This window comes from Umbelopsis ramanniana (assembly GCF_025399195.1).
Source record: "Umbelopsis ramanniana AG unplaced genomic scaffold K450scaffold_42, whole genome shotgun sequence".
NCBI classification, from domain to species: Eukaryota; Fungi; Mucoromycota; class Umbelopsidomycetes; order Umbelopsidales; family Umbelopsidaceae; genus Umbelopsis; species Umbelopsis ramanniana.
The window spans coordinates 172,609-195,433 of NW_026252128.1; the positions used below are offsets into that span (position 1 = coordinate 172,609).

At 42.5% G+C, this 22,825-nt stretch overlaps 7 protein-coding genes and 2 non-coding genes across 9 annotated transcripts; 5 read left to right on the forward strand and 4 right to left on the reverse strand.

Annotated features, from left to right (window-relative positions):
• The first annotated feature begins 302 nt into the window (after positions 1 to 302).
• On the forward strand, positions 303 to 3,608 carry K450DRAFT_249060 (uncharacterized protein). The gene is made up of 11 exons (XM_051590336.1): positions 303 to 484; positions 550 to 821; positions 887 to 1,069; positions 1,136 to 1,264; positions 1,327 to 1,471; positions 1,540 to 1,903; positions 1,973 to 2,161; positions 2,239 to 2,528; positions 2,618 to 2,850; positions 2,908 to 3,207; positions 3,282 to 3,608. Exons 1-11 carry the CDS (start codon positions 350 to 352, stop codon positions 3,517 to 3,519), a joined length of 2,478 nt encoding a protein of 825 aa, XP_051443109.1. The 5' UTR covers positions 303 to 349; the 3' UTR covers positions 3,520 to 3,608.
• K450DRAFT_249065 (uncharacterized protein) lies at positions 3,609 to 5,385 on the forward strand. The gene is made up of 3 exons (XM_051590337.1): positions 3,609 to 3,874; positions 3,940 to 4,201; positions 4,285 to 5,385. Exons 1-3 carry the CDS (start codon positions 3,698 to 3,700, stop codon positions 5,289 to 5,291), a joined length of 1,446 nt encoding a protein of 481 aa, XP_051443110.1. The 5' UTR covers positions 3,609 to 3,697; the 3' UTR covers positions 5,292 to 5,385.
• A 37-nt stretch (positions 5,386 to 5,422) lies between these two features.
• K450DRAFT_249070 (uncharacterized protein) lies at positions 5,423 to 7,666 on the reverse strand. Its single transcript, XM_051590338.1, has 8 exons — positions 7,314 to 7,666; positions 7,154 to 7,249; positions 6,962 to 7,092; positions 6,552 to 6,897; positions 6,398 to 6,484; positions 6,247 to 6,330; positions 6,125 to 6,178; positions 5,423 to 6,049 (listed from the first exon to the last, which is right to left on the reverse strand). Exons 1-8 carry the CDS (start codon positions 7,344 to 7,346, stop codon positions 5,525 to 5,527), a joined length of 1,356 nt encoding a protein of 451 aa, XP_051443111.1. The 5' UTR covers positions 7,347 to 7,666; the 3' UTR covers positions 5,423 to 5,524.
• Positions 7,667 to 7,696: 30 nt separating this feature from the next.
• K450DRAFT_249076 (uncharacterized protein) lies at positions 7,697 to 9,158 on the forward strand. Its single transcript, XM_051590339.1, has 4 exons — positions 7,697 to 8,062; positions 8,132 to 8,386; positions 8,464 to 8,629; positions 8,705 to 9,158. The coding sequence occupies exons 1-4, from the start codon at positions 7,898 to 7,900 to the stop codon at positions 8,986 to 8,988; spliced, it is 870 nt and encodes a 289-aa protein (XP_051443112.1). The 5' UTR covers positions 7,697 to 7,897; the 3' UTR covers positions 8,989 to 9,158.
• A 31-nt stretch (positions 9,159 to 9,189) lies between these two features.
• On the forward strand, positions 9,190 to 11,656 carry K450DRAFT_249078 (uncharacterized protein). Its single transcript, XM_051590340.1, has 7 exons — positions 9,190 to 9,322; positions 9,398 to 9,628; positions 9,697 to 9,743; positions 9,831 to 9,939; positions 10,012 to 10,498; positions 10,560 to 10,654; positions 10,727 to 11,656. The coding sequence occupies exons 1-7, from the start codon at positions 9,218 to 9,220 to the stop codon at positions 11,426 to 11,428; spliced, it is 1,776 nt and encodes a 591-aa protein (XP_051443113.1). The 5' UTR covers positions 9,190 to 9,217; the 3' UTR covers positions 11,429 to 11,656.
• Position 11,657: 1 nt separating this feature from the next.
• On the reverse strand, positions 11,658 to 16,325 carry K450DRAFT_249085 (uncharacterized protein). The gene is made up of 6 exons (XM_051590341.1): positions 14,837 to 16,325; positions 14,605 to 14,760; positions 12,890 to 14,517; positions 12,679 to 12,818; positions 12,295 to 12,608; positions 11,658 to 12,212 (listed from the first exon to the last, which is right to left on the reverse strand). The coding sequence occupies exons 1-6, from the start codon at positions 16,291 to 16,293 to the stop codon at positions 11,843 to 11,845; spliced, it is 4,065 nt and encodes a 1,354-aa protein (XP_051443114.1). The 5' UTR covers positions 16,294 to 16,325; the 3' UTR covers positions 11,658 to 11,842.
• Positions 16,326 to 16,792: 467 nt separating this feature from the next.
• On the reverse strand, positions 16,793 to 16,866 carry K450DRAFT_t73. The gene has a single exon. It is a non-coding gene; the product is annotated as a tRNA-Asn (tRNA).
• Positions 16,867 to 20,147: 3,281 nt separating this feature from the next.
• Positions 20,148 to 20,220, forward strand: K450DRAFT_t72. The gene has a single exon. It is a non-coding gene; the product is annotated as a tRNA-Ile (tRNA).
• Positions 20,221 to 20,768: 548 nt separating this feature from the next.
• K450DRAFT_200661 (uncharacterized protein) lies at positions 20,769 to 22,486 on the reverse strand (the record flags this gene model as incomplete). The annotated part of the gene is made up of 2 exons (XM_051584639.1): positions 20,769 to 21,901; positions 21,970 to 22,486. The coding sequence occupies 2 exons, from the start codon at positions 22,484 to 22,486 to the stop codon at positions 20,769 to 20,771; spliced, it is 1,650 nt and encodes a 549-aa protein (XP_051443115.1).
• Positions 22,487 to 22,825: the final 339 nt, after the last annotated feature.

Below are 22,825 nucleotides of genomic sequence, written 5' to 3' on the forward strand. Positions count from 1 at the left end.
TTCGAACATAAGGTAGCAGGACGAAAGACGTTAGATATGCGGTGGTCTCTACCTTTTGGCAGAAAATCATTCCATCTTATATTGATAAAATGAAAATAAAAACCATACAAAATACATTGATCGAATCCAAGACCATGATTCTCGGTCAGATTATAGGTGGAAGTAGTAAGTTTGCAGTGTAGTCATGGCAAACTTCAAAACGTAGTTAAGAAATAAAAAAATTTCATACCAGAAAACATAGCGCTTGGTGGGTTGGTTGCTGAGTTTGTGTCGTTCAAGCGTTGACGATTTTGCAAGTCCGGGTCAGGTTCGCCAGTGACTGTAATCGCCTCATTGACTGCCCTCTCTTATGACGGACATCACGGATGCAACCGTCATTGCCCTAAACCAGCGCATTCCGCTGAATGGTGAAGCTACCACTCTTGAACTTTTAGATACCCAGCTTCAAGAACGACAGGCAAAGCACCAAATACTATTACAAGAGGTAGTTTTAGCATCGCTTTGATAGATCCAGGCTGACTGACTCATTCATCCACTACTGCATAATAGCTTAATCAAACAACAGACAGAACACGCACCACTATTGCGACTACACTGCAACGCACTCAGCAGGCTGTTGATAAACTAAAGAACTTGCAAGCTAAACAGACCTACGACGAAACTTCATTGCAAGAGTTTTGCGCTCAGCACTCGCCAGAACAAAAGGATACCCACAAACAAGCTGAGATTGTGAGTAACCTGGTGGACCTGGAGACAAAACTAACGAGATTGGATAACACACGTCAGTATGTTAAAGTGTTGATTATAGTCGACGAGCTGAGGTAATGTTGGATTTCGTGTAGCTCACGACGGTATGTGCACATGTGCTAACCGACTACATATCAAGTTCTCGTGCAAAATCTTTAGTGAAAGATGATCCACAGGCTGCTCTTAAGCCTTATAGCCAACTCGCAAAATTGATCAAAGTAACAAAGTCGTCCAGCCCGCCCGGATGCAATGCTGAATTAACGAACTATATGACAAAACGGCAAACAACGCTATGGGAGGAGCTCAAGGATATACTGTCCAAGTTAGTATTCGCTTGAATATGTATAAGCTGTTGGACATCCTTATTTATCGAATATCCCAATTTCAGGAAATTTGAAGACACGCTAAAAGCTCTCCAATGGCCAGTACCATTAAAGCCACCGTACAACATTCAGACCAAGGAATATGTTAAGCACTTTGAACAAGCGTTTTCCGATCTCTTGCTGCTTCAGTTACCGTAAGTTGAAATCGTTGTTACGTGATTCTATGCATAATACTTTGATTAACGTATAAATCTAGACTGACTGGATTGGATGAGTCTGATGAGGTCGTTGATGAAGATTCGTACCATGCGCTTGTACCTATTCAAATCATGCTTAGCGCTCTTTCCTTGCGCTTTCGATTCCACTTTGAGGGCTCTCGGCCAACCAACCGATTGGATAAGGTAATATCGTCGGTGACTGCACCTGAGAAAAAAAAAACATATGGGTTACTGACAACCTTCTTCAATAGCCCGAATGGTATCTGAACCACACTATACAAACAATATCACAGCATCTACCTTTTATCATAGGAGTGGTACAACCAATCATTGACAAATTCAACTCACCTTCACTACGAAACTCTGCAAAGACGGACTTCATCACAGGCATTCTTAAAGACCTTCAGCGGAAATTGCAAAAATCCATACCGCAGATCTTACAGCAACCAGCTCTTCTCAGCCATACCATCCATGAAACGTTGTCCTTTGATCAGACTTTGCGAGATCGTTTTGCATACACTGCACCGAGGGGCTCAGAGTTTAATTTAGGTCTTGCTCAGGTCATAGTAGGGAACCCTGAATGGTTTGATGCCTGGCTCAAAATGGAAAAAGAATGTAAGTACAAGTCTGGAACCTTCGTTTAATCTCTATTTTGCCGTTGACCAAGACTTATTTCTTCTACAGTTGCTGTCGCACGCTTTGATGAAATTGTTCACGATCGCAGGGCTTGGGACTTCACGGGTGACGAAGATGATAATAGAGGAGCGGAATACATGCATGACGACGAGGAAGACAATTACCAGGAGGATAAAGATGCTGTTCTAGCCACCAAATCTGCATCTCGCATATTGAGTCTGGTGGAAGGCATTACAGGTATGCAGAGCTGAGCAACCTGAGTGCGTGGTATGACTCTCTTCTGGTCATTGTTAACATGTCCGTTTCAATTTCAGAATCCTATCGCTTGTTACCACTATTTGAGCAGCGATTGCGGTTTCTAATGGAAATTCAGATCGATCTCCTGGAATCGTACCATCGAAGGATAGCTTCAGCTGTTGACTCGTTCGAAGCATTGAGTCTCATTCGCTCAGTACCAGTTCCAGGAGCCTTACCAGATGCTGTAACAGGGGTAATGACGTCCACGGAAAAGTCAGGAACGACGGGTGGCTTACAGAGACTCTGCCGATGGTGGGCAAGTGCCATAACCGTTCACGATCGCATCCTTGAATGGGGAGAAGATGATGTAAGTTTTTCTTTGGCTTCAATTCGACGTTGGAAAACATGAATAGAGAGCAAGCAAGCTGATTTGTCTATACCGTTGTCTATATTCAGTTCTTTCTGGAGATGTGGAGTGACTTGAATCATAAAGCAGCCAAAGCGCAAGCGTTGGCTGAACTGAACACTCCAATGAGTGCACTTCCTGACCCAGCTAATTACGAAGATGGAACTATCTTTTCTGAAGTGGCCGACGAACTTTACGATACCCTCTGTGCGAAGATACAAAAGACGGTTGTCAAAATGGTTGCTAAAGATTGGAGTGTCGGAGCTCGATCCTATGCAAAGAGGTAAGCTACATCTTCCTCCTGTGACATATGGGAGAAACCTAACAAAATTGCTTTCAGCCGGAACTGGTCAATGCCATTTTCTGATGCCTCGCCATCCGAAATATCAGCAGAACTATACCGACCTGTGGCTGATTTGAAAAGAAATCTTACCTACTTGGCGTCAGCGCTCCCTTCATCACTATTTCACTCCGTGCTCCGAAATATACTATTGGATCTAGATGACTGGTTCTGGAAGAACATTGTTGTTGCTCACCAATTTTCACGGCAAGGAGGATATCAGTTGCAACTCGATGCTACAATTGGCATATGGCAAATTGCCAAGGCGTGGGTGAAAAAGCCAGAAAACTTTACAAAAAGGTAGACTTTTGACCCCATGAAATTCCATGTTAGCAAGATAGTGCCACTCACTCGAACTTTTTTTTCTTTGGCAGATTGAAAGAGGCACTTATCTTACTTACATTACCTAGCAGTACTACTGCTAATACCAGTCAATCCTCGGTCTCTGATCCGCGTCTGACATGCACCTTCTTCATAAACGCAATATCCAGCGGCGATCAGGAAGAGGATGTTGCGGACATTTGCAACGCTCTGTCCATGGAGAGACTCGATGTGGCACAAATAAGAGAAGTTTTGAGGCGAAGGTCTGATGTGGCAGCTGGTTGGTTCTAATCACCTATACTCACGAAATAAAAAAAGAACACGTACTGTTGGCCCTTTGTATCCCTTGTATTGAAATCAAGGGACATGTATGTCCCTGTCCAATTTAAACCTATGACATCCGAAATCGAATGCTCTCCTTTTCTTGAAACGCATCTGGTGATTTCTTCTTACAGCTCATTTATTCAAAATGGAGCAAACACCACTTTTGGCTGGGCAATACGCGAGCACCCTGGACAAGCGACATCCAGTATGGATTGTGCTGCGCGAGCTTCTCTGGCTGATAGGTAGCTCAGGTCCGACGGTCGTTGCATACTTTTTACAAGTCTCTCTTCAGATTGCACCCATCGTCTGTCTAGGCCATTTGGTAGGTCATGTTCATCCGCCTCGTGTCATTGTTGCACTCAGTCTTATACCCGTTGCTTTGACAAGGGCACTACAGAGTTGGCAGCCTATGCGCTAGGGTCAATGTTTGCAGGCGTCACCGGCTGGTCGTTGGCGGTTGGCATAGTTACTGCTATGGATGTGAACAAAGAAGAGTTTGAAGATGAAGACCTGACGTACCTTGGCGTTCAACTTCAAAAAACCCTCATGTCCCTCGCTGGTCTATTTATACCCGTTTCTTTCGTTTGGTGGCACGCAACTTCGCTTTTGACCTTCCTAGGTCAAAGTGATGAAATCACACACCTTGCTGGTAAGCGCTCATAGAGGTTTTTCACCCATCTACCCACATCATCATTCAGTACTTTGGTACTGACATGAATTCTTTTTGCCTAGGACTATACATACGATATCTTTTAATTGGTGCGCCTGCATACTTTTGCTTTGAGGCTTTGAAGAAGTTTTGTCAAACTCAGGGTATTGTCAGCGTCCCTACCAAGGTTTTGATGGTGGTTTCTCCTATCAATGCTATTTTGAACTATGTTTTGATATTCCAACGAGATCTCGGTCTTATTGGTGCTTCTGTGGCCATCTCCATCACCTATTGGCTGTTGTTCATCTCCATGGTCTTGTTCATCGTGTTTGTGCAAGGAAAGGAAGCCTGGGGAGGTTGGTCAAGACAAGCTTTTTCAGATTGTTCGACGTTCTTCATCCATGCCTTTGTCGGTATCTTCATGGTATGCTCCGAATGGTGGGCTTTTGAAATTTTGACTCTGGCTGCATCCTACATCGGTGTGGTAGACCTTGCCTCTCAGTCTATCATGATGACCATCGCTTCAACCACTTTTATCCTGCCGTTTGGAATATCTGTTTCTGGCGCCAACCGTATTGACCATTGGCTGGAATGCGCAGACACAAGGTATGCTAAATACGCAGCCAACTCTGCTGTCTTGCTATCGATCTTTTTCGGCGCTGGTATGTCGGTGTTCTATAAGTTGGCCGCCCCTAGATTGGCTGCCCTCTTTACCTCTCAATCGGATTTGGCGGAGGTCTTGGTAGCTGTACTTCCCCTTGTGGGACTCTGCCAAATGTTTGAGTCAATTTCGACTGTTGCATCTGGTATTCTACGTGGCATGAATAGACCACAGATCAGCACATATTTGACGCTGTCAACATACTATTGCCTGATTTTCCCACTCAGTTTCATATTAGCCTTTGGTTTCGACTTTGGTATCCAGGGCTTGTGGATAGGCATGATCGTAGGTTTTGCTATCAATGCCTCTATTCAGTTGTTGTACCTGTGTACGACAGTTGACTGGCAACACGAAGTGGACTTGGCTAATGGCGTAGGCGACATTGAAGCTGAGGAAGACCCATCAACTGGCAAAGTCCAAGAAGACTAACAAGCATCATCAAACCGGCATTCATTTTTTAACCCTACATTATAGTACCATTATTATTTTTTAAAGCCTATCATTTCATGATAAAATAAACCCCCCCCCTTTATTTTCTCCAGACTTCCCCATCGAAGAAATAATATACAAAGCGATTTTTTATTACGGATCTCGAATTTAATTTACAGTTGATGCAAGTTGAATAGTACTGGTATGAGTAAAGGGAATAATAAAGATGCACTCTAACTGGAAATAGAGCCTGTAAAAGTGTGTCGTTGTGAGGGTCTCCGGTTAGACTTCCGTCGCATGCGATCCAAATGTTTAGTATCTAAGAAGTAATTGGCGAGAATAAGTTCAAGCTCCTGTACACGAGCTTCTAGATCCATCGGTGAGGTTCCTGTAACCGACTGTTCGTCGCTCATCATCGTTGACACATCTGTTACAGGTGTTCTAGGTAAAGGGTGTTCTATTTCCTCCGTTTTCTCCGCCCAATGCCTGGACTCGCCGGTCGACGTCGCTCGTTCTAGCTCGACGTTGTAATACTCAGATTTGATGGACACAATCTCTTGTTGTAATAACGCTTTCTTGTCTGACTCCATAGGAGAATAGGATGGCGGAGGGTCGAAAAAAAAGGAAAAATAATGCACCACACCCCATGGCGCTAATCTTGTCATACCGAATAACATTACGTATATGATATTCAGCAATCCAAATGCACCACCCGTCAACGCAAGTAGTGATAGAATGGTATTTTGTCGCTGTTCTTGCTGTTTTTGAGGATTGTTGTCACGATAAAGTCAGTATTCATTCCGCCTGAGCGTAGTCTGGATATATTATTTTACCTGAACATTCATGGTACCACTTCCTAGCTGGATAGAAAAATGGCCAGTCATCATCTGTAGATTTTTTGAATGTTTAATTCCATAATACCATACGTTAAACAGACCGATTCTTTTGAACTTACTCCGTTCGAAAAGTTGGGGTTGAAATGCAGTGGCCATATGATACTATCAGTCGATATGGTAGGTATGTCGACATATCGCGCAGCCTGATTTGATTTTTTCATTACTCACTGCCTATTTGAATTCAGTTTAAATTGTCACATTCATGCTCACCAGCCCAAAAAGCGCTCCAAAATCAGACGGTCTAATCGCCTTGTAAGTGCTTGGAGTAAAGATCAGGTTGGTAGAATGCCGTTGGATCTAATCACATAACAACGGACGTCAGTAAGTGAATGCTGATCATCGTTATGTATGAAAGCCTGCTTACCGCAGTGGCTTTCGTTACGCCCATAGTGATGTCTCGGTAGGCTTGAAATTGGCGAGGAATCCACCCTGGCACATCATTGGTGTACCAAGGATTGAATTGTGGCGCATATAACTGTACAGAGATGGCGGGCACTGAGAGAGTTTGCGAGACAGAAGCTGTCAAATTGTCGATCTGCCAATAAAAGTCCACTCGCCGCACAACATCCTTTCCTGGCGTATCAGGCGTGTCAGCATTTAATCCAAAGGCAATGGACCCGTTCGACTGAAATATCTGACAATACATGGTGGGACTATAAGCACCCTTTTGGATTAGTCCCGTGCAATTTGGGACGCGTCGAGAAGTCCAGCTACAAAGAATGAGTCGTTCTGTTGGTTACTTGAATAGAGCAGGCGTCACTCCGAAAGACTTACTTCATAGCAACAATATCGCAATACCATAATCGCAGATTGGAGTTGGCACTGCACATCTCCACATCAGGTGACACGTAAGTATCCGTTATGTTTTGTGCCAATAGTTTGATCAGTGGCTGATCCTCATACAGCTGTATACACAGTGGTGTTTAGAGGGCTGTTCCCTTTTAGAATCAGATGATAAACACAAACCTGAATACACAAGTAAAGGAAATACGCAGCGAAGATACAAGTGAGCCCCACTGCTGTTATTCCGCGGACCCAGACCAGCGACGTTTTTTCCAGGGGCTGTCAATAACATGATTGATGAATATTTTCTTTGTAGTGGTGCAAATAAGACGTATTTATTCACCTTTCGTCGAAAAGCTTCCCTTATAAAATGCATTATACGAAGAAGAGAAGAACAGAAGAGAAGTAGCCGAGAAAAGAATGTTGGAGCTTGCTGATCTTTTATAGATTAGTTGTGGCACCTTGTGGCTGTGTCCAAAAAACAACATGCAAAATGTCCTCCTTCTGGCCACGGAGGAGGAACCAACTCCTATTTTTATACTCGCTATTGTTTCATACCAAAGGATCTCTTAAAAAGCTATTTTGATGTGAAATACATGCTGGCGTGTTTTGATCGACGTTTTGTGTAGTGGCGGGCCCAAGAGAGTGAGTATTAGCACCCTGTTTTTGGGAATATTTCGGGTTGCTGCGCCTGCTCAAGGTCTCAGCACCAAATGGGTCTTGGCACCACCAACCACTTTGACCAAGCCATAGATAGTGTGTTCTGGCCGTAGGTTAAGAGAAATATTACCTTCAAAAAAGAGAGGATGTGTGGCTTGCTTTCAATTTCCTTCACCCAGAGTGTGACTGTTGAATCGAGACAAGAACCAATTTTTTTTTTCATACTCGAATAACCTGTGTCCGTTTAATATACATTTATACCAAACAATGTCATCAGACGATAGCAATCATTCAGAAGAGGAACTCCAAATCATACAGGAGGATGAGCTGATGGAACAAGTGCCTGTGTCTCTTGAAGATCTTGACGCTAGCGATATTGACGACGAGGACGGTGATCTGATCCTCGAGCAAAAGGTCACCATTAACAATGAGGTATAATATAGGACTACTCTTTTCCAATGGATCTCGTCACCGTATATTAATTACTCAATGACTGTCTAGGCTGCGCTCAAGCGTATCACCGAAGAATTCAGGTTGAAGGATCTTCCTTGGATCGAGACCATGGCTGTGACTTCCACCGAACCTATTGAGCTTGAGGATGTACATGACGATTTGAAGAGAGAATTGGCTTTCTATCAGCAAGCTTTGGAGGCTGCCAATATTGGTCGTGAAAAGGTTAAGGCCGCCGGCCTTCCTTTTACTAGACCTGACGATTATTTTGCTGAAATGGTCAAGAGTGATGAACACATGGAAAAGGTAAGCGTCTTCGCTGATAAAATTGGGTAAACTAGGCAATACAGCTGGCTGACTTAACACTTTCTTTTTCCTACAAGATCCGACAACGCTTGCTTGATGAAACTGCTGGAGTGAAAGCTTCAGAGGATGCCAAACGTCAACGTGACCTCAAGAAGTTCGGAAAGAAGGTTCAAATTGAGAAGCTTCAAGAACGTCAAAAGAAGAAGTCCGAAGACATGGAGAAAATTAAAATGCTCAAGAGAAGTAAGTTAAAAAATACCTTTTTCAAAAAAAAATAGATAGTCTGGACAGATAATTGACAATGAATTATTTCTTTAGAGCGAAAGGGAGCTGAAGATTTCTCCACTGAAGATTTCGATATCGAGCTTGATGGGGGTGCTGATGATAAATCCAACAAGAAGTCTAAGCGTGGTCCCAGCAAACGTGATAAGAAAGATTCGAAATATGGTTTCGGTGGCAAGAAGAGATATGCCAAGTCCAACACAGCAGAGTCTTCTGCCGATGTTGGTGGATTTAACCCTAAGAAGAACAAGGCACCATTCAAGGGCCAGGCTAAGCGACCAGGCAAAGCCAAGAGAGCAAACAATCGAAATCGCAAATAGAGCCATCCTGTCCCCCAATAACACTCACTACATCTATCAACTCATATACGCACTTCACTTGTTCTTACATACTCCAAATGCTTGCAATAAATCATGCAAATGTAATTATGTTTTTTCCCCCGCCAAAGAATAGTTGCGTGATGTTTTCTGGTCCAATTTTTTGGCTCGAGGTTTTTGTATAAATTTTCTGCCTTTGGTCGTCTGAGAAGTCTGTGTTCAGCTGGCCTTCATGTCTACCGTGTCCTCAAAGAGATCCAAAATCCCATCACGAGTGGAAGCTCTTGATGCAGCGTCTTCTGCTGGAAGTAGACAACGTCAGAATAAGAGAGATGAGGTATTCAATCTTGCACACCCTGTACAGTGGAACATCCTTCATTCGTCAGAACTGACACCGTTTTTCTCCAATTAGGCCATTCGTAAGAAACTGGAACAGGAGCTTTCCAAGAAGAGAGGAGGCAGCGCTAGAGTTAGACAATCTGGCAAAAAAATTGCAGGAACTGTTTCGGCTCTTAGACCGGCCCAAGCTCTGACCGTCAAGGAGAACATGTTGGTCATTGAAGCAGCACAGCTCATGGCTGCAAAGCGGAGCGATTGCGTTCTGGTCGTCGACGAAGACGAGCACTTGAGTGGTATTTTTACGGTAAGTGGCCATACTTATTTTAGTGTTACAGTGCATTTGGCCTCAGTTTCTGACAACGATATCTATAGGCGAAAGATCTTGCTTACCGTGTTGTGGCCAACTCCTTGGATTCCAGGTACTTGAATTTTTTGAAAGTGCAAATGACCATAGTGGTTACCATAATGTTCTAACATAACGTCATTTTCCGTTTTGATTTACGTAGAGAGACCAGTGTTGCTGATATCATGACCAAAGGTCCAATGTGCGTTACCGCCGATACATCTGCAACTGACGCACTTAATTTAATGGTTTCCCGAGGTTTCCGTCATTTGGTATGCGCAAATCTGTTAATTGCTTACATGCCTGTTTAAGGTACCAAATATTAATCACGTTACAACATTTAGCCGGTATGCAACGAAGAGGGAGATATCTTTGGCCTGCTCGATATTACAAAATGCTTGTACGAAGCTTTGGATAAAATGGAGCGTGCTTACGGATCGTCCAAGAAACTATATGATGCACTCCAAGGTGTAGAACGAGAGTGGACCAATGGCGGCCCTGTTCAAATTGTTCAACATATGGAAATGCTTAGAGAGAAAATGTCTTGTCCCGACATTGCCTCCGTCTTAGATGGCCAGCCTCCCGTTGAAGTCAAACTCAGAGCAAACGTCAAGGAGATTGCCCAGCTTATGAAAGCGCACCATACCACTGCTGTCCTTGTTATGGACAAGCATTCCCTCGCTGGTATCTTCACAAGCAAGGACGTTGTTCTTCGTGTCATTGCTGCTGGTTTGAACCCTGAACAAACATCGGTTGTTCGAGTAATGACCCCACACCCAGATACCGCCACACCTGATACCACTATTCTAGAAGCCCTTCGAAAAATGCATGGTAAGTGTGACTCAGAGAGCGACCTCTCTTTGCTTTCATACTAAACCGCTTCTTCGTATAGATGGGCATTATCTCAACCTCCCAATCCGCGAAGAAAACCAGCCTATCATTGGAGTGGTTGATGTACTAAAATTGACATACGCTACCCTGGAACAGGTAAACCAAATCATTTGGTAGGAGGGGACATTGGTGTTGTTTATGGTATTTAACGGTATGTTTTTACAACAGATCAATAGTATTCAGGGCGCTGATAACGAGGGCGGCCCCATGTGGAACAAGTTTTGGAGTAGCTTTGGAGCAGACAGCGACTCTGCTGTTTCGGATTCTCATACAGCTAGTGGACGTTCAATGGCAGCGATGGAATCATCTTCGTCGCCTCTTCAAGCCTTCCCTGAAATTACTCCAAATGAGAGTGCCAGCATGGTGAACAACGACGAAATGCGATCCACTCTGTCTTCTCAATATGGAAGCCAAAATGATGATACCTTTGCCTTTAAATTTTCTTTCAATGGCAAGACCCATCGTTTCACAGCCGCCCACAACAGTTACGATGTACTCCATGAGATGATTCTTCACAAGCTTGAGGACGATCATGACTCACCAAGTCAACTTGCGATATCGTTTGAGGATGATGAAAAGGACAAGGTGTTGATTACATCGGATGCTGACTTACGGGACGCCGTTCAACTTGCTCGTAAACAAGGCCACGATCGTGTTCGATTATATGTCAGAGAAAAGGATGTAAAATCTATCAACGTACCCAAGCCCGATACCACCGATGCTGAGCGAGTAGATGTCAGCCCCCGCAAACACAACCGTGACGCGAATAAGAAAAGCCAGACCGACCTTATTCTTCCAGCTGCCATTGTTGGACTCGGTATTGTTATCATTGCTGCCTTTGCTGTCAGCCGTCTCAATCAGCGTCAATAGATGCAACTTGTCGTTATTTTTATGTTATGTTGAAACCCCCCAAAAGAAGAACCATCCATGTAAACTTCTTTGGTTTTCTGACATGCCTTCTTTTCATTTCTTTATAATCGATCCAGTCCCACATATGCTATGCTTCCTGTTTCATATCATGTACTTAGCGATTTACCCCCCAGTGAATTGTAATAAATTTCTATAAATCCCATGTTGATCACACACTTATTGTTCATGCATTTGAAAAATGAGTGACAAGTTTACGCTTGCTAAGTAGTAATTTATGGACGTAATAAATATATACAAATTGTAAAGCATTATCTCACTTTACGAGATATACGACTCAAGTGGTTTGGTTTTTTTTTTTTTTTGTGGGTCAGTTTGACTTGGTTTGATATAGGTAAATTGTACGATACTTTGAATTTAGATGCTAGGCCTCGTTGTGACTTGAAGCTTCGCTACGCAGGCTAGAAGCGCTTGAATGGCGTGGTAAGTTAGGGATGGATGGTACTTCATTGTATTGAATAGAGGATGACTCTGAGCGCATGGATGACTCTGAGCGAACAGTGCCATTGACCAAAGAGGGCGAGGGGGCAATAAAGTCTGGGTGTGCCTCGTTATCATTGTTGGATGTGATAGGGTCTGAAACTTGGTTGCCGCTGCTTGATTGGGATTCATGACGATTACTGGCACTGATGTCTCTAAAGTATTGTTGAGCCTGTGCACCGCCAATGACATGATCAGGATGCCCTTCCAGTGGCATACTGCCTGCAATACTACGTATGATTCTAGAAGATGAGGTGCCAACCGCCTTCAGTTCAGGAGACTTGGCTGCCAAATGGTGGTGGATACCATCATGTTCCTCATCATCTTCATATCGCATTTCTTCGTCGCACAAATCCAAGTAGTTCGTGATCCATGGATGTTGAAGAAGCTCTTGAGCCGAAGGACGCTTATGAGCTGATCGAATGAAGCACTGCTTCAAGAAATCGATTCCTTCTTCAGAAAGCTGCGATGCCTCAGGTAGTGGAGGACACCCAGTGGCAACATGGTACATGACAGCCCATTCATTATCCAAATTAGACCATGGTCGTCGACCCGTTGTCATTTCCACGATACAGCATCCTAGCGACCAAATATCCATAGCACCTTTACGACCCTTTTCACCACCAGTGATGACTTCAGGAGCCTTGTGAGAGTATTAGTCATGTGTGTTTAAAAAAGAACTTATGACACCCAAGCTGTAAACAAATGCTTACCATATACATGGGAGTTCCCGTCAAGCTATTAACGTTTACGTTCATAGTCGTTTTACCCATTGTCTTTTGACCCTTGGCAAGGATCTTGGCCGCACCGAAATCGGAGAACTTAAGTTTACCAAGATGGTCAATCAAAATATCTATTTGAAAAACACAAAGGTGGTTAGAATGTATCACAAGGAATGCCAAGCATTGATATATGGCTACTTACTGTCAGGCTTGATATCACGATGAACAACGTTGTTAGAGTGAAGATAGGCGAGACCTTCCAAGAGTTGATACACATAGTCGACCACATAGATTTCATCTTCAATGCTACCACCATGCTCAAGCAAGCCACCTAAACTGCCATTCTCGCAGTACTCCATAAAGATGTTGACCTTATCACGATGGACCTCCATACCGAAATACTGAACAATATTTGGATGCTGAAGCATTTCCATGACCTTCATTTCTTCCTTGATAGACTTGTGCAGTGCAGAAAGAGAGCTAGAATCTGGGAAACGGATTTCCTTGACGGCCATGACAGTAGAAGTATCCAGATTGATGGCCAAGTATACAGATCCAAAAGTACCTGCACCGATGAATTTGCCTTGTTGCCATCGGAAGGATATATCAGATGAAGAAGGTGCAAGGAACATAAGTGATTGATCCTCAGGTCGCTGCTTGTCCAGAACTTTGCCGATAAGGTTTCGTTCACGCTCAATTTCCTGTCGCTTATCTTCCAATTCAGCAATGGTACGCATCCATCGCTCGCGAATATAGGTAATAGCACTGGGATTAGCAGCAGAGTCTTTGGTGGTTCCAAATGTCGAACATGTAGTTGTCGCTGATTCATCCCGACCACCGGATATATTATAAGATCCTCTCTTGGAGATGGTGCTTCGTCTGGGGTTTTGAACCTTGACATCGTCATGTACAACCTTTGTTCCCAATACGTCAAAGTGAGAAATGAGCAATGCTATACAGCTTGCTACCTTTGATTGCAATCGAATGAATTCAGCTTCACTCAGAGCCAAGATATTGTTTCCGCGAGTCATCACCATACCAAAATCGAGAGCAAGTACAGCCCAACGGAAAGTCTTCCTATCAGTCGGAACGCATTCATCAGTGATAAAGCAGATCCAATCAATGGCTAAGCGAACGAGTTTCAAGTCAAGTTGTCGCCGACTGATTAGATCCAAAAATTTGGCTGAATAGTTTCCAAAATCACTAGCAAAGCTGAAGCATTCTTCTACAAGATCTTGGCGGTCAACATTATGGGTTTGTTCTTGGATGGTCTTTACACCAGTAATAGCGGATTCAGCTAGTTTGAAAACACTCTTCTTGATTTTGTTGAGCTCTCGGTTGATCTTTGGAATATGAGCTCGTCGTTCTTGTTTCAACTCCACACCACAGTTGAGGACGACACTCCAGAACTTGCCGCGCGCCTCCGTCAGTCGCTCAGCTGATTCAGACACAAGTCGAACTCGATCAGCCTTGATTTCCAGCTCGATATGATCGATGGGTAATTCAACAATATCACCAGTCCACAGGAAGCTTTGCCAAGGCGAGAGAATAAGTACGTATTGATCTGGGTCGCGCGAGACATAGTTTACACCTCCAGGTGTTGGTGGCGGATTTAAGTCTGACTGAGTTGTGCTAGCATGTATTATGGTCTTGATTTTATCTGGCCGACCAAACAGATCTGGAGACGCAATGACATATACTCCATCCTCTTCAAAAGTACCAGTGTACACCAAGAAATGATCTGTTTCTGCCAAAGCGTTGATAAAGTCGGTAAAGGAAGCACCATCTACGACGTATTCTGCAGCGTTTTCAAACTGTGCCTTGAACATTCTTTACAGCAATAAAAACCGTCAATACGTGATTTCGTACAAATCAAAATGAGGGCAAGCAAAAATAAAAGTAATATTGGGGACTTACTTTGCGAATCGCAAAAGCTTTCTGGCTCGCATTCTCATGCTCTGTAATACTTTGGCATATTCACTATCCATTCCAGTCGCTTTCAGGGCTTCCGGACTTTTGAGACATTTAGTATAGTGCTTCATTAGCGCGATCAACAATCGATTTGTGAGTAAGCTATGAAATCCATGTGTAAAAAAAAAAGTAAGCTCCTACTATACCATACAGGATTACTCATGTTCTGAGGACTTACCAGAATTGCTCGGCGCATTCGCGATCACCGCCCTTGATAGATCGACATATAGTTTCCTTCAAAAAGTCCCATTCTTTTTCCATGACTTCGCACTCTCTCAGACTGTTCTCACGTTCCATGTCGAGCTTGTAGCCAATAAGCCTAAAGTAGAATCTTACTGCGTCCATGACGATACTATCATAGTTGATGCATACAGCTTCACACTCTTCGAACTCCCAACCTGGAGCTGGAGTAGCTAATTCTTCATACTGTTGTCGTACATTACATGCGAGTTTTAGTAGACCACGATAATCTTCTAGTATAGCATCTATCATGGGCGATGAGGGATTATTAAGGCGATCTTGATAGTGTAACTTGTACTTGAGAGCTTCCTCGACAAGAGATATTGGGAAAGAAGCAAGGCGCTTCAACTCTACGATAAACGGAGGTAAGTTCATTTCGTCGAACAATTCAGAGTTGGAAGCCATAGTTTGCTTGGACTTGACAAGTAGGGAGTAGAGTGCAGAAAGAAGACGTCTGTCGAATGTATCTTGCAATGCAGATTCTTTCAAAATACGCTCCAAGAAAGATGGGTCGATTTCTTGGGCGGTAACGTTTGAATTACTGCCAAGGACGGCTTTGTGTCCCGCAGGGGAAAGACTTTGGACTTCAGTAGCAGGGTCTCTTGCGATTTGGAGTTCATCTGAGCCTGTCCAATCTTTGAGAATTTGGAACTGCATTCTCAAACTGTGGGTGATAGTACCCCAAGCGTTCAAAGCATCAACACGGGTTTGAACAGTTTCCGAGGCATACTTGGGGCAATGTATACTGAGCTCTGCTCGAGTAGGGTACAGTCCTTCGATGCGATCAATATCCTTGAGTAGGTCGGCAACTTGATGTAAGGCCGGTGATTCAGTATCTTGGACTTTAAATTCTAAAAGTCTATTGAGTACTTTGTCTATATCTTGGCGTAATTCTTCCAAGGTCTGCTTTTCAGTAACACTTGTACGGCCGGTTAACTTTGCTCGCAAAGCTATCCATATTTCTCTGATAATAGTGGGGTGTTGTTCTCTGATGTTGGCTGCAGTAGCTAGACGTTTGCGTTCAGACTTAATGACTTCGCCCATTAGCACAGATTGTAACATCTGCTGCCATTCCAAACGTTCATGATTAATCTCTGGTTGCTGCGACGGATCGTCTCGTAGTTTATCAGGATGTCGAGTAATGTTTCTTAGAATGTCATCTTCGTCATCAGAGTCTCTGCCTTCGGTATCTGAGTCGTAACTTGAGAGTGGTACATGGTACGATGGATTAGGTCGCTCACGGAGCATCCTGTGGTAGCCATTGGCAGATGTAATGCCAGGGTATCTTGAGCCGTCATTTGCTGACTGTCTTTCGTAACCATTAACATAATATGTATGTGTTTGATTTTCTGCCTCCTCCCATCGAACCTTTCGAGAGTTCTCTGTAGTCGCCATGACTAAAAAAAAATTGTCAAAGAAGAAGGTGGATTAATTTCGACAATTTCAACTTCGAACAACCTGAGGTCTGAGAACTGACTGTTTCCTTGTAACTCCGCTTCCGCTGATACCGATGTCCTTTTCACTTGGCGCTCCTTCCAATAGGAGGACATCGCTCATAGTGAGATCATCTTTTCACTACGAGTTTTTTAAAAAATTACATTGCTCTCAATAAAAAGAAATGTTTGCCAAGTAACAACAGGCATAAGTATTCAAAAAATCCACACCAATAGATGGCAATTGGTAGCTTCGACTATAACGGTTGAGTGTACCTTTTTTTAATTGCACTATACATTCTCCTTGCTTGCCTACACTATATAACTAAACAGTCCCATGGTGAGAAGAGCTCACGGTGAGAAAACTGTGTGTTTCATGTCAGCAAAAACCAGCAGCTGGTTGACAAGAAGTAGCACCACATTGATGCCAAAAAATGTCTGAGACGACGAAAAAAAAATTGCGCTCCCGGGAAGGCTCGAACTTCCAACCTCCTGATTAACAGTCAGACGCGCTAGCCAATTGCGCCACGGAAGCAATTTCTGAAAGTTGGACCACTATACTTAATAAGTGATCTTTACATGACATCTATCCCTTAACGTGGTCGAACAGTGTTTCTGCATTGCATTATTTGATAATTATACTTCAAAAATAGTAGGCTTATGATAGATACCTCTTTGGTAAATGTTCACGTAATTTTTTACCTTCTCAGTTTATAAAAGATTGTCAAGATTATCCCAAAGACCAGTGGAGTAGCATTTTGAGACGGACTGCAGTCCAGCTTTTCTCGCTTATATTCGGAAAAAAAAAAAGTTTTGATTTCTGTCAAGATGCATTTTTCGAAAATTTTCGAAAATTTAGAAAAGTTCAACGCCCTTCCGAAGATTAACTTAGAGGTATTGTATCCATTCCTCGTTCTTACGGGAATTTTGCTGACAACCAAAAAAAAAAAAAAAATTGTAACAAGTTTAAAAGGACTACAATTCAACCATTTATTATCTATTATTTCTGTAGCCTTTGATAAGGTGGATGGTTGCGAAAGCTTTACGTCTGTTGAAGTTTCCGGACTACTTGCCATGATAGCGCCGTGAGGTTAACATGCCAACTCTTCTCAGCCATCTCTATCACCATCGTGTTTCTTACTTCGCACCCTCCTCTGGTGACAATAACGTCTTATAAAATTTCTTGTATTGAGTGCTGGTACCTAAAATAAATATTTCTGGCGCTGACTTAAAAACTGATCTTTATCATAGAAAGAAAAAATTTTTAATCACTTGAATGCGTTGGTCAAAAAATTTTATACACTGATCTGCTTTGAAGGGGACTGCAACAAAAGCAGATGATCAATGTCGAGCCCAAACTTTCTGAATGATGACTCTTACCAGCGTTGAAATGTATCCACATGATGGACTTATCCAACTTGACATCATCATCAACAGTTTTCAACCAAAGGCCCTGCCGGTCAACGGTCAGTTCTTATCCTTCCGAGCTCAGGAAGAGGACTCGCCATACAGAAAATTTAATGGTATATCGTACAATGATATGAATATCATCTTCAGGTTCTCGGCAGAATGGGCAAAAAGCTGATGGGAATTGTTCAGAGATAGGAAGTGATTAAGCGACTGTCGACACGGCAACTTACGGTGCATCAGTCTCCACCCGTCATTTGGCTTCTCTGACATAAATACTACTTCCATTTTTCCAACGTTTAGCTTGACGCTTGAGGCAGAGCATTACAAATCTAGCAGGATTTTCAATCAGTAGCATTCCAGTGATTGTCGGATATCACCGCAATATCACCAGGACATGGCAGGACTTTGATGGTGGTTGCTTGCGACATAATTAGTGGTTTTGCTATGACCAGTCCCTTCAAATTTTATTTCGTTGTATCGTTTGTCATCAGGATATCATTGTCACTAATGTGTCTTCCTCGGATGAATCCAGTCTGACTATGATTGATGATGCGCTGTAGCAGTGGCTGCATACGGTCTGCAACTATCTTCATGAATATCTTTGCGTCCAAATTGATCAGTAACAGCGATCGCCAGTTGTTGAGTAGTCCTGAATTGCCCTTTCAAAAGCAGAATCATTCTGGTGTTTCGCCACGATGTAGGATACTTTCTAGCGACAATATCGTCATTAATGACGGTGAGAAAAACATCAGATGCTCTTCGATCATCTATCAGAATGGCGTATAGCTCGAATGGTATCCCATATTGGCCCGGGCTTTTGTCATTCGGCATCGGTATACACAGCTAGTAGCGCACATTGTCATCTATAAAACTTCCTTTCGAGTGGTAGTTGGTATAACGCTCTGATTACTGTTATAATGATTGCGTACGGCGCATGCCATGCACACCATATATGCGAAGGAGGTGGGGGAGTCGAGTTGCTTGAAGGCGGCGTCGCTGCGGTTGCACTGCAGGCGAGTATCTGGACCACCACAGATTCCGACTATAAGGCTGACCATAGCTCCCAGGACGGTTAATATGCTAGTAGGAGTTAGGTAAGTTTAGATGTGGTTTTGAGAGAGTTAACCTTCTGGCCAAAAAACGATAAAGCAAGCGTTTTTCGTTTGAAAAATGGATTGAGCGAAGAGAAAGAGCTGGCGATGACAAGTGCCGAGGATATCGCAGTCAGTAGATTTGCAATGGTGTTCATGCTGGCATATAGCTGTTTTGAGGAGAAAGGCGGCGTTTTCTGTTGAGTGAAGGGTGGGGTATCGGCGTGGTCGGGCGATTCAAAGAAATGAAGTCGCCGTTGCAGAGCGAGGATGCTTAAAAAGACATACCTTTTCCAGTACCTGTAAGTATCATGGACTGAAGGCAAGAGATTGCTTTCTTCGGCAGCTGCTCGTATGATCTCTGAGGTGATTTTGGAAAGTCTTGCTTTAAAGTGGCCCAGACATCAGATCCAGCCTTTCTTCGCAAAAGCTTGGGTTATCGCTTTGATGACAGAGGGGCATAGAAATTTTCGCAACAGCAATCGTTATTGACATTGACTGCGAAACGGGAATTTCTACTGTGCAGATCAGATTCGGAAAATGCATCAGCTATTATGCGTATCGGCTGCTTGGAATTCTGCTTGACAATGCATACGATAAAAGATGGGCCGACTTATTCAGCCGAGCATGTCGAGGATGTGTGTAGCTTTAAGACTAAGTCTACACGAAAGTTGCAATCCAACTTCCAAATGGGTCTGAAGAGGGTTTTTGAAAGTATATAAGTGGAAGGACCTAAGCCAGTGGCGACACAGTTGCGCTTATGCAAGATAAATTCTTTGTGATTTTAAATTTCGCAATGGCGCACCTATGAAGTGGGAAAATTTTTATAAAATATTACGTTGGCAGGACTTGAACCTGCAGGCTGGGGATTATTTGAATGGGAGCGGTTCTTCATTGTCTATATTAGTAGATTTGTCTTGAAGCTCCGCTAATTTTCAACTATGTTACATTACTCTTCTTTTTAATTAATAAAGATAAATAAGAGCAGTGTTTTCAGTTAGATAAAATTGGCGAGTTGTATCTCCCTGACTATTGTTAATTTAGGTGCCTTTAGCAGAGCTGAGGCACCAATATCGGCAGTTTAGTATTTCGACGATCGACAGCGGCGTCTCAAAAATTAAAAAAAGACGACTATACGGCTCGAAAAAATGCATTCTTGCCTATAACAGTATATCAACGAAGGCTATTGCTAATATAAAGCAGCTAACAAAATTTTAAATGATAAACTGCATAATCCACTGAGTAAACTGGCTTTTAAACATTTCGTAGTTGCATCTCTGAATAAAATTGCAATATAGTCAGTCCTCAACAAGAAGCTCGCTTAGCTTAGTCGGTAGAGCGTGGTGCTAATAACGCCAAGGTCACAGGTTCGATCCCTGTAGTGAGCAATTCTTTTTTGAAATGCTTGGAAAGTTTTCATGTAAAAAAATTCAGATACATGCTGAATCTTAGCTTTCTGTACTTTTTTTTTTCAAAAAGTGTCCGATAGCCTACCTCATCAAAAGTACTGATAGTTTTGTTTTTCTGCTTTTTTTGATTCTTCTGCCTACTGCAATGGCTTATATTGTGGTGGCACTGTTAAATGGGATCAGCCAAGGCCTAGCAGTGAACCCGACGTCCTGATACTCTCGAGCGATATTTGTGAGAGTAAACTTCAGAAGCATAACCACTGCCGGCAATGTGAAAGTCTACTCCATCTTTGATAAAGGGGATCCAAACGGGCCGTTCATTACGCCCAATCTCTCGCAAAGCCATAAGGTACAGAAATATCATGGGTTTTTTTATTATGTATCTCCATGTTCAGAAGTAGCAGTTTAGTCTATAAAATATATGCATACATTTCAACAAACCCCCATCAACGGTTCTATTGAGATGGTCAGGTTAATTTTAAAAACCGCCATGGTGTGGGGAAAGCGTAATATATATTATGTTTGGTTCATACTAACTTGCTGTAAAGTATGAAAAATGGATAGAAAAAATTGTATAGAGCACGGTAAAGAACACGGCAGGTAGAATATGTTAAAAACAATAAAATAGAAGCAAGACAAAGAAGTATAAATTGCAAGTCGATATTGTTTGCTTTGATGTAAGACATATTTCGTGAAGCAGGGTATAAGTGAGGGACTTCGTCTACGTTGGACGAAAAAATAACTTCTTCGATGGTGGATATTGCGTTAGGAATAGCTTCTGCTGCTTTCAGTTGGACTAAAGCCGACATTCGTCGCACATTTCTTGCAAATCGACCTTCTTCATCTTCGACTATGAGCTTAATCTTGCGAACCATATCTTTAGCATTAGAACTAAAGCGGTCGTATACGAGTCCAACTCCTGCTTTTTCCAACATTTTCACATTGGTTCCTTGATCGCCGAAATATGGGTGGAATAGCATCATTTTGCTATTGTACAGACTTTCGAAAAGCGAGTTGGCTCCCCCATGAGTAATGAAGAGAGCTGTGGATGGATGTGATAGAATGGCAAATTGTGGAGCCCATTCAGAAAATTGGTAGTGTGGATACTTCCCTCCATTATTGATTATATCAGAAACATTCACTTTGGTTCCCAGAGTGCTTGTCACTATTTCTGGGAAATTAGAGGTATCGCGAATTACCCAAAAAAATCCGTCAAAAATATTAGTTTCAATGGAATCTATCAATGCTAGCCATAAATTTTGGAGCTCATGAGGTGCGGATATAGAATGATGTCCAAATGCAATATATGCAACTCGCTCGTGTGCGTTTAGAAATTCGGCGTTGCGTTCGTCCAATGTAGGATAGCTGGACGATAAAATGGGTCCGGCAAATCTGACCAGTGGGCCCAACGGCCGTGCGGGCTCCATACCAAAAAAATTGTTGACAAGCTTAACGGAATCTTTCATTTTGTGAGGTAGCACTTGATTAGACGGGATACCAAGCTCTTGTTGTAAAGCAATTTTTTCGCTACATGTTTTTTGGATTGTCCAAAGTAGCTTTACTCCGAAAATATATTTGTTGTAAAATCTGGTCCACAAGGATTCATGCTCGGTAGTTGGATTCCCTATCAATAAATTATTGACAAATGATGCGCTTGCGTCTGAATTTTAGATCATTAGTCCTATGATTTTTAATACGTAAATTTAATCACTTGAGATTTTATCGTACCCTCAGAAACGGCCATAGTGGAGGTCACAATGACCGGGATCTTGTTTTCATCAGCGGCATAAATACAGGCGTGAATGAATGCGTCGCATAAAACCACATCAGGTTTATATTCTTGAAAATATTTCGAGTATTGCAAATAGTCTTCACGGAAAGTCTTTTGCACCAACGAGAAGAGTATTCTCATTAATTCAATGTTGTATTCCTTCTGTTGCAACACGACAGCAAATTTGTCATATTCGGCTACTGGGTCTTCGCCGATGATAGGTAGCAAATTTACCGTGGGGTAGTCACGAAGGTATCTTTCGCTGTATGACCTACAAATGAATGTGAAATTATGGCCCTTTGCAGCAAGCTCTTGTCCAATTTCCAATACCCATGTAGTGTGGGAGGAGCCATGAATAAGAGTGGAGAAAAAAATATTTTTTGGTGACCAAAAGGATGGCGTTCGAAAATGTCTCTCTGCTGAGGAAAAGATGCTCTGTAAAGTTAGGATCAAAATGAAGTAGATTTTTTTCATGGTAAACCGTAAGAGACGAAAAAAAAATTTATGTAAATATTTTTATATGAAAAAAATTTGAATTATCGGCTTGTTGAAATGGTAAATATCAAAGGATGACCGATTTTCAACAGAGGTTTGAACTTCGGTATAGACCATGGGATAGCAAAGCGGACGATACTGATATTACATCCAGTGGTTCTCATGTGCACTGTAATTTTTTTTTATGTTTTTAAACTTTCTCCCTAAATGTTGCTTAAATAGTATTCACATGTAAAATATGTAGCGACTGATATTACATAGCTTGGCAATTTATAGTCTCAAAAACAACGTTATGGCTCTGAAAATAAAGAAGATCCA

Bases quoted from the DNA above. Each gene is read 5' to 3' on its own strand.
- K450DRAFT_249076 (XM_051590339.1), top strand. From the start codon at position 7,898: ATGTCATCAGACGATAGCAATCATTCAGAAGAGGAACTCCAAATCATA. The intron at 8,063-8,131 runs GTATAATATAGG...ATGACTGTCTAG, and splicing joins AGGTCACCATTAACAATGAG to GCTGCGCTCAAGCGTATCAC. The intron at 8,630-8,704 runs GTAAGTTAAAAA...TTATTTCTTTAG, and splicing joins AATTAAAATGCTCAAGAGAA to AGCGAAAGGGAGCTGAAGAT.
- K450DRAFT_249060 (XM_051590336.1), top strand. From the start codon at position 350: ATGACGGACATCACGGATGCAACCGTCATTGCCCTAAACCAGCGCATT. The intron at 822-886 runs GTAATGTTGGAT...CTACATATCAAG, and splicing joins ATTATAGTCGACGAGCTGAG to TTCTCGTGCAAAATCTTTAG. The intron at 2,851-2,907 runs GTAAGCTACATC...AATTGCTTTCAG, and splicing joins GCTCGATCCTATGCAAAGAG to CCGGAACTGGTCAATGCCAT.
- K450DRAFT_249085 (XM_051590341.1), bottom strand. From the start codon at position 16,293: ATGGCGACTACAGAGAACTCTCGAAAGGTTCGATGGGAGGAGGCAGAA. The intron at 14,518-14,604 runs GTAAGTCCCCAA...ATTGCTGTAAAG, and splicing joins AAGCTTTTGCGATTCGCAAA to AATGTTCAAGGCACAGTTTG. The intron at 12,609-12,678 runs GTAAGCATTTGT...TACTCTCACAAG, and splicing joins CGGGAACTCCCATGTATATG to GCTCCTGAAGTCATCACTGG.
- K450DRAFT_249065 (XM_051590337.1), top strand. From the start codon at position 3,698: ATGGAGCAAACACCACTTTTGGCTGGGCAATACGCGAGCACCCTGGAC. The intron at 3,875-3,939 runs GTAGGTCATGTT...TGCTTTGACAAG, and splicing joins TCGTCTGTCTAGGCCATTTG to GGCACTACAGAGTTGGCAGC. The intron at 4,202-4,284 runs GTAAGCGCTCAT...CTTTTTGCCTAG, and splicing joins TGAAATCACACACCTTGCTG to GACTATACATACGATATCTT.
- K450DRAFT_249070 (XM_051590338.1), bottom strand. From the start codon at position 7,346: ATGCATTTTATAAGGGAAGCTTTTCGACGAAAG. The intron at 6,898-6,961 runs GTAAGTCTTTCG...CATTCTTTGTAG, and splicing joins TGCGATATTGTTGCTATGAA to CTGGACTTCTCGACGCGTCC. The intron at 6,331-6,397 runs GTGAGCATGAAT...AAATCAAATCAG, and splicing joins TTGGAGCGCTTTTTGGGCTG to GCTGCGCGATATGTCGACAT.
- K450DRAFT_249078 (XM_051590340.1), top strand. From the start codon at position 9,218: ATGTCTACCGTGTCCTCAAAGAGATCCAAAATCCCATCACGAGTGGAA. The intron at 9,629-9,696 runs GTAAGTGGCCAT...CGATATCTATAG, and splicing joins ACTTGAGTGGTATTTTTACG to GCGAAAGATCTTGCTTACCG. The intron at 10,499-10,559 runs GTAAGTGTGACT...TTCTTCGTATAG, and splicing joins AGCCCTTCGAAAAATGCATG to ATGGGCATTATCTCAACCTC.